General features: G+C 46.3%; 1 protein-coding gene across 2 annotated transcripts in view; it reads right to left on the reverse strand.

Annotated features, from left to right (window-relative positions):
- OSCP1 (organic solute carrier partner 1) overlaps positions 1-7,500 on the reverse strand; it is a 32,223-nt gene extending 24,723 nt beyond the window's left edge. For both annotated transcript variants that reach the window (XM_010360433.2, XM_030913641.1), the window contains exon 1: positions 6,557-7,500. In XM_010360433.2, the coding sequence (XP_010358735.1) occupies positions 6,557-6,668 (112 nt within the window). In that variant the 5' untranslated portion in view covers positions 6,669-7,500. The remainder of the gene's footprint in view (positions 1-6,556) is intronic.
- Between the last annotated feature and the right edge of the window lie 4,545 nt (positions 7,501-12,045).

Below are 12,045 nucleotides of genomic sequence, written 5' to 3' on the forward strand. Positions count from 1 at the left end.
CCTGCTGATAAAGGCCTGAGTGAACCTGTGGATGCACACTGAACACATGCAGCCCAGAGATAGCATACCTCGTTTTCTGTCCACCTCTGTCCATTCATCTACATGAAGCATACAAAAAGAAAACACCAGTTCATGAAGCAAGAACATTATTTTCGAGGAGGCTTTAAACATACCAATTCCAATGATCTAATCTATGAAACTTTACTTTTCATGTTGGCATTTAATGTCTACTGTGAACACACTGCCTTCAATTTGAAACCTTTAAAAGGATGGATAACAACATATTTCAAAAAAGCTCAAGAAAGGCTATGTCTTACGGAGAGTGGCCTAAGAAGAGAGTAAACTGAGGAGGATTAGTTATCCTGTGGTTCATCTTGAAAGGCCTAAGAAGCCCCCCTCTCTAATGCTACAAGAATACATATCATTCAGTAGCAGGCTTTTAAAGATGCTAGCCTCCATGAGGAAGAATAATTCCAAGAACAGGCAGAGAAAAGAGTTTCTTTGTGTACAATCTGAGGTTTCTTTTCTTCTTCTTCTTCTTCTTTTTTTTTTATTAATGTAAGATTTCCCTTTCTAGAGGACAGATGGAACTGCTCAAATTAGAAAACTTGAAATGTGAATTAAAAGGAAAATGTCAGCATTTGTTTCTGTTTTACTTTATATATATATAGATGCATGATTTCCATGTAAAAAGAAGGGAATAATGATGGGACCACTATGAAGAAAGCTTCTGAGGACAAAGGCAGTTGGGGAGATCCCAAGAGGAGACCAAATAAGGAAAAATGCAGTTGGCTAGAGAAATCGGTGAGAATCAAGACTCTATTGGTTGAAACCTGGTTCTACTTATTGGCTACATAAACTTCAAGCAACTTGTTTAACCTCAGTTTCAATTGTAAAATACGGATCATGATAATACCTACCTCACAGGCCTATTGTGGGGATAAATGCATAACACACATCAAATGGTTAGCTGGCTTCCCTTCGAGTTCTGTTTCCTCTACTGAGGGACATTAGACAACACCCATAAAGGATGGAAGATGACTTTTTTTCTTTCCTTAATTTTTGGTGGGGATTTCAATCTAGAAGAACCACCCCCAGATACAAAAGTTCTATACACATCTGTATTTTGAAAACATTTTGGCCAGGCACAGTGGCTCATGCCTGTAATCCCAGAACTTTGGGAGGCCAAGGTGGGTGGATCACCTGAGGTCAGGAGTTCGAGACCAGCCTGGCCAACATGGTGAAACCCCATCTCTGCAAAAAATACAAAAATTAGCCGGGTGTGGTGGTGCATGCCTATAGTACCAGCTACTTGGGAGGCTGAAGCAGGAGGATTGCTTGAACCCAGAAGGTGAAGGTTGCAGTGAGTGGAGACTGCGCCACTGCACTCCAGCCTGGGTGACACAGCAACACTCCGTCTCAAAAAACAAAAACAAAAACAAACGAACAAACAAACAAAAAACCCAAAACCATTTTGTAATTAATAGTTTCTTTTGGAAACATTTGCCACTAGATTGTGGTACTAGGGGTGATTTCTGAAGTTATAATCAAAGCATATACATGGCTTCAATACATAATACCAACAGCTCCCAAGAGAGCAGTCTGAAAGCATGCCCAGTGCCATGTCCTAACCGGCTGCAAAGTGTGTTCATTGCAAGATCACACTCCTCTGGGAAAATTCACCCTCTTCCCCCACCAAGAGTCATAGGCTTTTGAAAAGAAAATATTGGGAGAGCAACACCAAGAGTTTGGCAGATACTGTTTTCTTTGGTACAATGTCCACATCTATCTTTCTGTGGCATTTATTTTTTATCTGTTTATTTTGAGAGGGAGACTTGTTTTGTTGCCCAGGCTAGAGTACAGTGGCGTGATATCGGCTCACTGCAACCTCTGCCTCCCGGGTTCAAGGGATTCTCCTGCCTCAGCCTCCTGAGTAGCTGGAAATTACAGGCATCCGCCACCACGACCGGGTAGTTTTCGTATTTTTGGTAGAGATGGGTTTTCACCGTGTTGGCCAGGTTGGTCTCGAACTCCTGACCTCAGATGATCCACCCACCTCGGGGTCCAAAAATGCTGGGAATATAGGCGTGAGCCACTGCGCCTGGCCTTGCAGCATTTATTTAACTGGTTGTCTAGTGGCACAGACTTGTGGGAATTCAAGGAGGTGGAGTTTTAATCCCCTTGCAGGTGTGTTTGGGAATAGTGGTGCTCCAAGGGGGTCATCTCTGAAGGGCAGTGACTCTCGCTGATAAAATTGAACTGGCAGATGCTCCCAAAGGCAAGCAGGCTGAGCGCCAGCAGGGGTCTCTGTAGTGCTGTGTGCTCCCCCACTCCTTACTTCCTGAGAATCCAGAGAAGAGAAAAACCCTCTTTTTCTTTTATTTCTCCAGATGACTTATTTGTGACAACTCCACTTTAGTTCTATTTTGAGTGGGGGCAGGCCCACGGCTATTCAGAGCTAGTCGTTAAACTGGAACTAGAAAAATTAAACAGAGCCTCACTGCCCTTTGGTTGCTCGCGCTACACGGTGATTGACCTGTCTTGGAAAAATCACTTTGTGGCCACATGCCTCAGTTTCCTCTCCTGTAAAATGAGGAATTTAAGCAAAATATAATAAGGTCTTATTTATCAATATTTTTAAGAGGCAAAGGTAGCTTTTATTATTCTCGCCATTGCTTAAAACAGGAGACTACATTCAATATGCAACACTCAATAGTTGTCCCATGGAGAGAGCACTTCCTTTCTGTTGAATGCTAAACTAGAGGCTGCATTGTAGGGGAAGCTGCAACATCTGCCTTGGCCTTGTGGGAACAGGGAAGGCCTCCAGGAGACCAATTAGTCATATAAGATAATGAAAACATCTAGAAGAAATATGATTTCCATTCAAAGCTTCGAAGAGGACTAGTTTACCAAGTCTAGTGTTTTATAGGCTCCTGTGTACAGGGATCTGTTATAGGGGCTCCCGCTCCTGCAGCCACACCAACTTTAAATGGTGGAATAGGTGGAAGACATGAGTGTTTCTCAGCCCTTTGAATCCTATGCTCTCGTTTTTTTTTTTTTTTTTTTTTTTTGAGACGGAGTCTCGCTCTGTTGCCCAGGTTAGAGTGCAGTGGCCGGATCTCAGCTCACTGCAAGCTCCGCCTCCTGGATTCATGCCATTCTCCTGCCTCAGCCTCCCGAGTAGCTGGGACTACAGGCGCCCGCCACCTCGCCCGGCTAGGTTTTGTATTTTTTTAGTAGAGACGGGGTTTCACCGTTTTGGCCAGGATGGTCTCGATCTCCTGACCTCGTGATCCACCCATCTCGGCCTCCCAAAGTGCTGGGATTACAGGCTTGAGCCACCGCGCCCGGCCTTGAATCCTATGCTCTCTACCCTGTTTTCTCACTATCTTCTACAGATCTCCAGCCGCCAACTACTTTATTTCTTTGATAAAATCAGTGGGTATACTGGATATATATTTTTCAAACTCCTCCCTCTCCTCCTGACCTACCAACCCCACAAAGATTCTGATATAGTCCCCAAGGTATGGCAGCAGAGTATAGTGGTGGTTAAGGGGACATTGGCTCAGTATGAGCTTTGGAGCCTGATGCCTTGGGCTCAAATCCTTTACTTTTCCTCTTACCAGCCATGTAACTCTGGGCAAATTAGTCTTAGTTTCTCCATCGGTAAAATGGGGATAGTAATATTACGTATGTGTTACAATAGTTGGGAGGATTAAGATTTTTAAGAGAAGCCCTTGGTACAAAGTAAGTGCTTCATTTTTCATTGTTTTGTTGTTGATTGTTGTCACTGGAATCAGTTACTGGAGTGGACTGATCAATAGCCCTACCTCCAGTGAATTCCAGAAGGGCTGCATCAGGCTCCATATAGTATCTCACATAGTGTTTGACACTCAGTCAAAATCTGTGGAATGAATGAGTGTGCGAATGTAAATTACTAAAGATGGCCGAAACTCCCTAAAATCATATTTAGCAAAACCAGAATAAAGGCTATAACTCCTAAAGGTAAAGCTGTCCCCTAGTATTCAGAGGGCCTTGCCCAGACCTCCTGTTGAAAGATACCTATTATTCATTGTGTTAAACATAATAAATACATTATTTCATTCAATCCTTACAACTTTGCTTTAAGGTATATATATTATTACCATTTTATGGAGAAACAGGTTTATAGAGGTTACACCCGAAGGTCGTGCAATGAGTTAAACGGTAAAGCTGGAATTGGGACCCAGGTCTGTAAGACTCCAGAGAGTATGTTCCTAATTGCTAATTTACACTATCTTCCAAGATGCAGACTACCTACCAGTCTGAGGACTCCAGCATGTCACCTCATTGGTGCCACTAACCTGAATGAAATCCGATCACACAGGCACCAAGGAAAACAGAACCCTCTCACAGAAAAAATGACAATGCTATATAAAACTGCCAATTTAGATAATCATTTCAACAAACATTTATTGATCACTTATTCTGGTCTCGGAATTACGGTAGGTGCTGGAGTACAAAGATGAATAAGACAATCAAGCAGGAGACAGACATACACACAGATCATTTCAGTATAGTATGGCCAGTGATAAGCTAGCAAGGAGCAGGCATGGGATGCTGTGGGAGTACAGGGTGCTATGAGAGCATGCGCAGGCCCTTTCTGCATATGGGGGGGCTTCCTGAAGGAGATGATTCTTAAGCCGAATAATGCAAGATGGAAGGGGAAGAATGTAGGGATGGGAATTACTAGCACAGAAACACGAACAAACATGGTTTAAGTGGAGATCTATGAGCCGTTTGGTATTATTGGGAAACAGGAGGCAGGCAGGGGTAGAAGAAAGGACTGCAGAGGAAGACAGAGATCAGATCAGGAAGGGCCCTGAAATGGCCTGTGGAAGGACTTGGTCTTAACCCAGACGGCAGTGGAAAGTTGACAGAGGGTTTTAGGCGGGGGCAAGTATGGACAGATACGCATTTTAGAAAACTCACTGGTGGCAATGTACAGAATGAATGGGGGGGGTATGTTATAGGGAGTTATTTTTAGCTTTTATGCATGGACTTGGACTCAGTCACATACACACAATAGTTAATATCTGAATATGTATGCTTAGCATCTGAATATGCATGTTGAACATCAATTGAGCATACAAAGATTAATGGAGAGAATGTTTTAACTGGCGGCCATGTCAATTGCCTTTTCAACTTTTCCTCCTCTACTTTGAAATACAATATTTCCTTCATAATTAATCCTAGGAAATTTGGTATAAGCAAGTGTTTGCCGAAAAGGGAGGAAAAGAGGAAAAAGAACAGAGTGGCAGAGTGTTCTGAGTCGTCATTTTTCTGGGGATTAGTGTGGCGTCCATAGGAGCCAGATTTTGCATTTTCAAAGCTCTCATATTATTTTCACAATTGTATTCCCCTCCAACACTTGTGAGAGTTATAACTTTCTTATTTTTTCACATTTTTCTATATTATTTTAGAATCCCAAATTTCTAGAAGTACTTCTGAGATGAGTAAGACCAATCTCCAGCTTATGTGGTAAGATACTACCATAAAGGAATGAAGAATCAGAACCTGGGCCGGGCGCGGTGCCTCACGCCTGTAATCTCAGTACTTCGGCAGGCCCAGGCAGGCGGATCACTTGAGTCCAGGAATTTGAGACCTGCCTGGGAAACACGGTGAAACCCATCTCTACTAAAAATACAAAAATTAGCTGGGCGTGGTGGTGCATGCCTGTAATCCCAGCTACTTGAGAGGCTGAGGCACGAGAATCGCTGGAACCCAGGAGACAGAGGTTACAGTAGCCGAGATCGTGCCACACACTCCAGCCTGGGCGACAGAGCGAGACTCTGTCTCAAAAAAAAAAAAAAAAAAAAAAAAAAAAAGAATCAGAACCTGTTCCTTGGGAGTAAAGAGGACGCTTGGTTTAGCAAGGGGTATGATACCAGATGGTGGGCAGCTGGGACTCCTACATTTGGAAGGGACTGATTGACGAGAGACCGGGAAATCACCTCTCCCATTTGAAGAAATGGGGAAATTAGGTAGATCAGGCACCCTAGTGTCCATTGGGAGTATTAAGCTCTTCTGCTGTGAAAAGAGCTTTTGGGGGATTTGACTCCTGAGGGGCTCCAAATGGATGTAAGAAATGTCCCTGGTTATAAGAGTGAAGTGTGGGCCGGGCGCGGTGGCTCAAGCCTGTAATCCCAGCACTTTGGGAGGCCGAGACGGGCGGATCACGAGGTCAGGAGATCAAGACCATCCTGGCTAACACGGTGAAACCCCGTCTCTACTAAAAAATACAAAAAACTAGCCGGGCGAGGTGGCGGGCGCCTGTAGTCCCAGCTACTCGGGAGGCTGAGGCAAGAGAATAGCGTGAACCCGGGAGGCGGAGCTTGCAGTGAGCTGAGATCCGGCCACTGCACTCCAGCCTGGGCGGCAGAGCTAGACTCCGTCTCAAAAAAAAAAAAAGAGTGAAGTGTGTAGGAGTGCGGGTCTGGCTGTGGGTGTTAGGGCGATGATGAGAGGGCGGGGCTGCGGGCTGCGGGTCTGGCGGAGCGGGCCGGGGGCTTCTCACCTTTGCGGGCCTTGTCTCCCGGGATGTTCTGGGCCCGCAGCCGTTGGTCCAGGATGTAAAGCATCTCCCCGCCCAAGTTCAAGAAGAGCAGCGGTAGCGTCCGCACCGACATGGTGCTGGAAACGAGCTGGGCTGGTGAAGAGCCCCGGGGTTAGGTAGCCAGTGGCCTGGAGGCCAGGCCGCAGCGTCCCAATAGTCTGGTTGCTGGGGCAACGCCGCGACGGGAAAAGCAAGCCAATCAGAAGGCGGTTTGGTGGGAGGTGCCCTGAGATCGGGCGCTAATTGGTCTGGGTGGCGGACCCTCCCGGGGGGATTGGTCCGAGCCAGACGCCGGCGCGGCGTTGGCCGTGGTTGAAGAGCTGTGCTTCCGAGACTAGGTCTTTCCCTCCGAAGGGCGAGGGCCGGGCCGGGCCACGGTCTTGGGGTGGTCTCGACACAGCCAGCCCGGAGCTCGGGACCCCGGCCGCTGGCGCGGGGCCTCAGGTGCCTACAGGAGAGAAAAGCCCAGGCAGAACGGCATTAGAGCAGACTCGAGTCAGACGGACCTGGGTTGGAATCACGGCTCGTGATGTCTTGCTGTGTGACTTCGGGCAGGGTTTGAGCCTTGGCTTCCTCTTAGGTAACATGGAGCTGGCATTCACATCACAGGGCGGCTGAGAGGAATCAGTGAGATCATGGAAAGGCCCCGAAAGCACTCAGTAAAAATGGTAACTGACTTTTCTTTTAGATTGGGGAAGGATCAGAAGTCCTGAGTCGTTTGCATCGCCTCCCAAAAATTTACTTGAAGTGAAGCCCGTCCTGGTTTCATACTCCATAAAGCAAACCAGTCCCGTCCGTCCCCGTGTGTCCGGCTCCCAGAGGATGCGCCCTGGGAGCTCTGTGACGTTCCCTCCTTGACGCTGTTCCGAAGGCCTCCCAACCATTTCTTTTTTTTCTTTTCTTTCCTTTTTTCTTTTTCTTTTCTTTTCTTTTCTTTTCTTTCTTTATTTTTTATTTATTTTTCTTTTTTTGAGACAGAGTTTTGTTTTTGTCGCCCAGGCTGGAGTGCAGTGGCGCGATCTCGGCTCATTCCAACTTCCGCACTTCAGGGTTCAAGCGATTCTCCTGCCTCAGCCTCCCGAGTAGCTGGGATTACAGGCGTCCGCCACCATGCCCGGCTAATTTTTGTATCTTTAGTAGACACGGGGTTTCACTATTGGCCAGGCTGGTCTGGAACTCCTGACCTCAGGTGATCTGCCCGCCTCAGCGTTATCACGCCCGGCCCCAACCATTTCTCTTTGTGGGCAGCGACTCCCTTCTTCACCTCCATCTTGAACTCCAGGATTACTCTTTGCCATCTAGTGTACATTTTTACTCTGATGAACAACCATTTCTGTAAATTTCACTACTTCCAAAACCTACTAATTATCTTTCCCTCCAGCTACTCAAACTTGAAACTTGGGCCTTGGCTTTCAAATCTGTTTCCCTGGGTCCTTACCAGTCATCATATTATGCTTTTTCCTCCGATACCTTTCTTACATTCATCCCTTCATTTGTTTTTCTGTCTGTATTGCTATGTTCCTCTGTATTACTGTTCTTTTCTTTTTTCTACCCTGCACTGGCTGCTAAGCTAAATGTCAGAAGACATCACTTTTTTTTTTTTTTTTTTTTGAGACAGTTTCACTCTTGTTGCCCAGGCTGGTGTGCAATGGCATGATCTTGGCTCGCTGCAACCTCCGCCTCCTGGTTTCAAGCAATTCTTGTACCTCAGCCTCCTAAGCTGGGATTACAGGCATGGGCTAGGCCACCATGCCTGGCTAATTTTGTATTTTTAGTAGAGATGGGGTTTAACCGTGTTGGCCAGGCTAGTCTCGAACTCCTGACCTCAGGTGATCTGCCTGCCTCGGCTTCCCAAAGTGTTGGGATTACAGGCATGAGCCACCGTACCCGGCCAACATCTCTTTCAATATGACACATCCCTTCAGTGGTTTCCTGCCAGATCACAGTCTTGATGCCTTGGCATGGCATTCCAGGCTCTCCACTGGCTCCAGCTACTTTTTTTTTTTTTTTTTTTTTTTTTTTAAAGAGATGGGGGTCTTACTTTGTTGCCCAAAGTTGGAATGCAGTGGCACCCTGGTGGCTCATTGCAACCTAAAACTCCTGGCCTCAAGTGATTCTCCCACCTCAGACTCCTTAGTTGTTGGGATTTCAGGTTACAGCCACCATACCTGGCCAACTAGCTTTTTAGAGCCATCTCTTGCACCTGGACACCTCCTCTCCCCCAGTCCAGTTGAACTTATCAGCAGGCTGCCTCTTCCTCATAACCACACCACTGGAAAGTCTTGCCCTGCCATAACTGAGCTCAAGTCCTTCCTATAAACATTCTCCTTCCATCTCATATCCCTGCTAGTCTGTTTTCCTTACTTTCCTTCCCAGTGAAGTGTTTTGAACGAGTTGACAACACTCACAACTGGAACTTCTTTAACATCCTCACTCCCCACCTCATTGCAACTGGTATTATGCTCCCTGAACCCCACTGAAACTGCTTCACCATGAATACTTTTTGGTCCTTCCCTTAACTGATATCAGCATCAGGACTATACAGTATCCCATTGCTGGCGGCCCAGGGCTTTGTTTAATTTGGTTATTTTGCCTGCTGTGTGCTGTGTTTTAAAAGGGAATACAGGCCAGGTGCAGTGGCTCACGCCTGTAATCCTGCACTTTGGGAGGCCAAGGCCGGCGGATCACTTGAGGTCAGGAGTTCAAGACAGGAGTTCAAGACCAGCCTGGCCAACATGGTGAAACACCGTCTCTACTTTGCCAGGTGTGGTGGCACACACCTGTAAACCTAGCTACTGTGGAGGCTGAGGCAGGAGAACTGCTTGAACCTGGGATGGGGAGGTTACAGTGAGCTGAGATTGCACAACTGCACTCCAGGCTGGGGGATAGAGCAAAAACTCTGTCTCAAAAAAATGAAAATAAATAAATACAAGGGAATACAACTAGGATAGGAATGTAATAAACACCTTAGCATCATTACTTCACGTTAGGCCTTCATGCATTTTTGTTACCTGCCTTGCTGCTAAAAGCATTTGAGTTTGCTATAGTGTAGACTCTTCCCTTTGCTTCTCAGACCTTTTTCTTGGTCCCTAAGCAGTGTGATATAGTGAACAGGATATAGGCTCTGGAGTCAAGACAGAGCCAGCTTTGAATCCTAGACCTTTCTCTTCCCAGCTATATGAATTTGGACAAGTTACCTAACCTCTCTGAGTCTCAGTTCTCTCATGACTCATCTCGCATGGCTAAAATGAGGATAATTAGCCAACGTGCAAAGTAAAGGTGGCTGTGAATATTAGATACGTGCCTAAGGCAGCAGTTAAAACAATGCCTTTTGACCAGATGCAGCGGCTCATGCTTGTAATCCCAGCACTCTGAGAAGCCAAGGCATTTGGGAGGCCAAGGATTGCTTGAGGCCAGGAGTTTGGGTAACCTGGGCAACATAGTGAGACCCTGTCTCTACAAAAAATAAAAAAATTAGCTGAGCACAGTGGGCTTACACCTATAGTCCTGGCTACTTAGGAGGCGGAGGCAAGAGGATTGCTTGAGCCCAAGAAGTTAGTGAACTATGATCGCTACTGTACTGCAGTCGGGGCAACAGAGCCAAGAGGCTGTCTCTAAAAAAACAACCAGCCAAACCAACAGAAACACACAAATGCCTTTGCAGTAGGGCCTGATCCATTAAAACGTGTTCCTTTTTCTTTCCTTTCCCTCGGCTAGCCCCCTTAACTGTTAGCACCTGGCCCTCTGACACAGTCCCTCCAAGCAGCCGTGGCCACTTGGAAGTCCTGCCCATTAAAGGCCTTCCCTACAATTCCTGGAAGTGATATCTGAATAGTGGATCTTCAGTTCTGAGCCTCTCATTTGTGCTTCTGCAGACACCCAGGCTCTGTTCTACCCCTACTTCACCTTCTCCTCCAGCTCAGCTGCTCCTTCTTAGGCTAAGCTCTCAGGGATCATCCTTCTCATTCCAGACATGGCCCTTTTTTCTTATACACTCTGTCCCTGTAGTTTCACTTATACCCATGGGTTCAACCACCCAACAACTTGCAAACCTCTCTAGTCCAGACCTCTCTACTGAGTCCTAGATCTAATCTTCCACTTGCTCTTTGGATAGCACTTTAACACCTTTCTCCTTTTGGCTTTCCTCAGTGGCTTCCCTTCCCAGAGTGAGGTCCAGCACATGGGCCGAATGTGTCCCCCACCAAATTCATATGTTGAAGCCTTAACTCCAATGTTACAGTATTTAGAGATCGGGCTTCTGAGAGTTAACTAGGGTTAGATAAGGTCATGAGTACGGCCCTCATGACGGGATCAGTGGCCTTGTAAGAGGGTGAGCTCTCCCCAGTGCATGGACCAAGGGAAAGGCCATGTGATGACATTGAGAAGGTGGCCTTTCCAAGCTAGGAAGAGTCCTCACCTGAAATTGAATTGGCTGGTACTCTGATCTTAGAATCCCCAGCCTCTAGAACGGTGAAAAAATGAACTCAATACAAATCCTCTGAAGTCACCTGTAGTATTTTGTTATGGCAGGCTGAGACACCCAGAAAGCTCTACATCACCTGGTATTTACTCACCCCCCTGATATGTCTTCTATTCTCTTTGTTCTGTTTTAGACACACTGTCTTCCTTAGGTTCTTCAGACATACCAAGCATGCTCAGGCTTCAAGGCTTTGGCACTTAACTGGTATAAATGGATGGGCTTTATGGGGAAGAGGATATCCATAACTCCCTAGAATTTATAAGCAATGCTTTGCATATGTACAGTTTCCTGGGGATAGGACTTGTAGTTTTGATCAGATTCTCTATGTGAAAACCGATATCCCCCAGCCCCAGTACACTGTTGTGATCTCTCCTCCTACCTTCCACACAGCTGTTGCTTAATTATCTAAAACACAGACCTGTTACTACCATCACTCCTTCAGTTTTAAAACTTGAACTGTCTCCTCACTCCCTAGTGGACAGTGTACAATCTTCTAAGCTTACTATATAAAGCCTCTCACACCTCAGCTTCGGCTTACCTTTCAAGGTTTATTTCTCATTCTCCCCGTTCTCTGAATACAGCATGTCTCTCTAGACTTCCTTGCCTTTGTACTTGCAATTCCTTCTGCCCAGGAGGCCTTCCCTTTCTGTCTCTATATAGTGAACTCCTACTCATCCTTTAGGACCCAGTCCAGAAGGCAGCTCCTACAGCAGTTCTTCCCACCCAGCCGGCCAGTTCCATTTTGCTGTCATGTGCTCTGTCTTGCCTCCACTGACACACGTCACCTGGATGACAGGTACTTGTTTGTATGTGGGAGGCATGTCATGAGTGTGTGTCCTCTGGTGGGTGAGGCAGGGACTCTGCCTCAGACAACTCTGGGATCTCAGAGCTAAATGAAAGAATAAATTCCTCCTCCTCCTCAGGCCAAAAAGAGCCCCATCATCTCTCCTATCATTCTTCAAGACAGATA

Source organism: Rhinopithecus roxellana, chromosome 12, assembly GCF_007565055.1.
Source record: "Rhinopithecus roxellana isolate Shanxi Qingling chromosome 12, ASM756505v1, whole genome shotgun sequence".
NCBI classification, from domain to species: Eukaryota; Metazoa; Chordata; class Mammalia; order Primates; family Cercopithecidae; genus Rhinopithecus; species Rhinopithecus roxellana.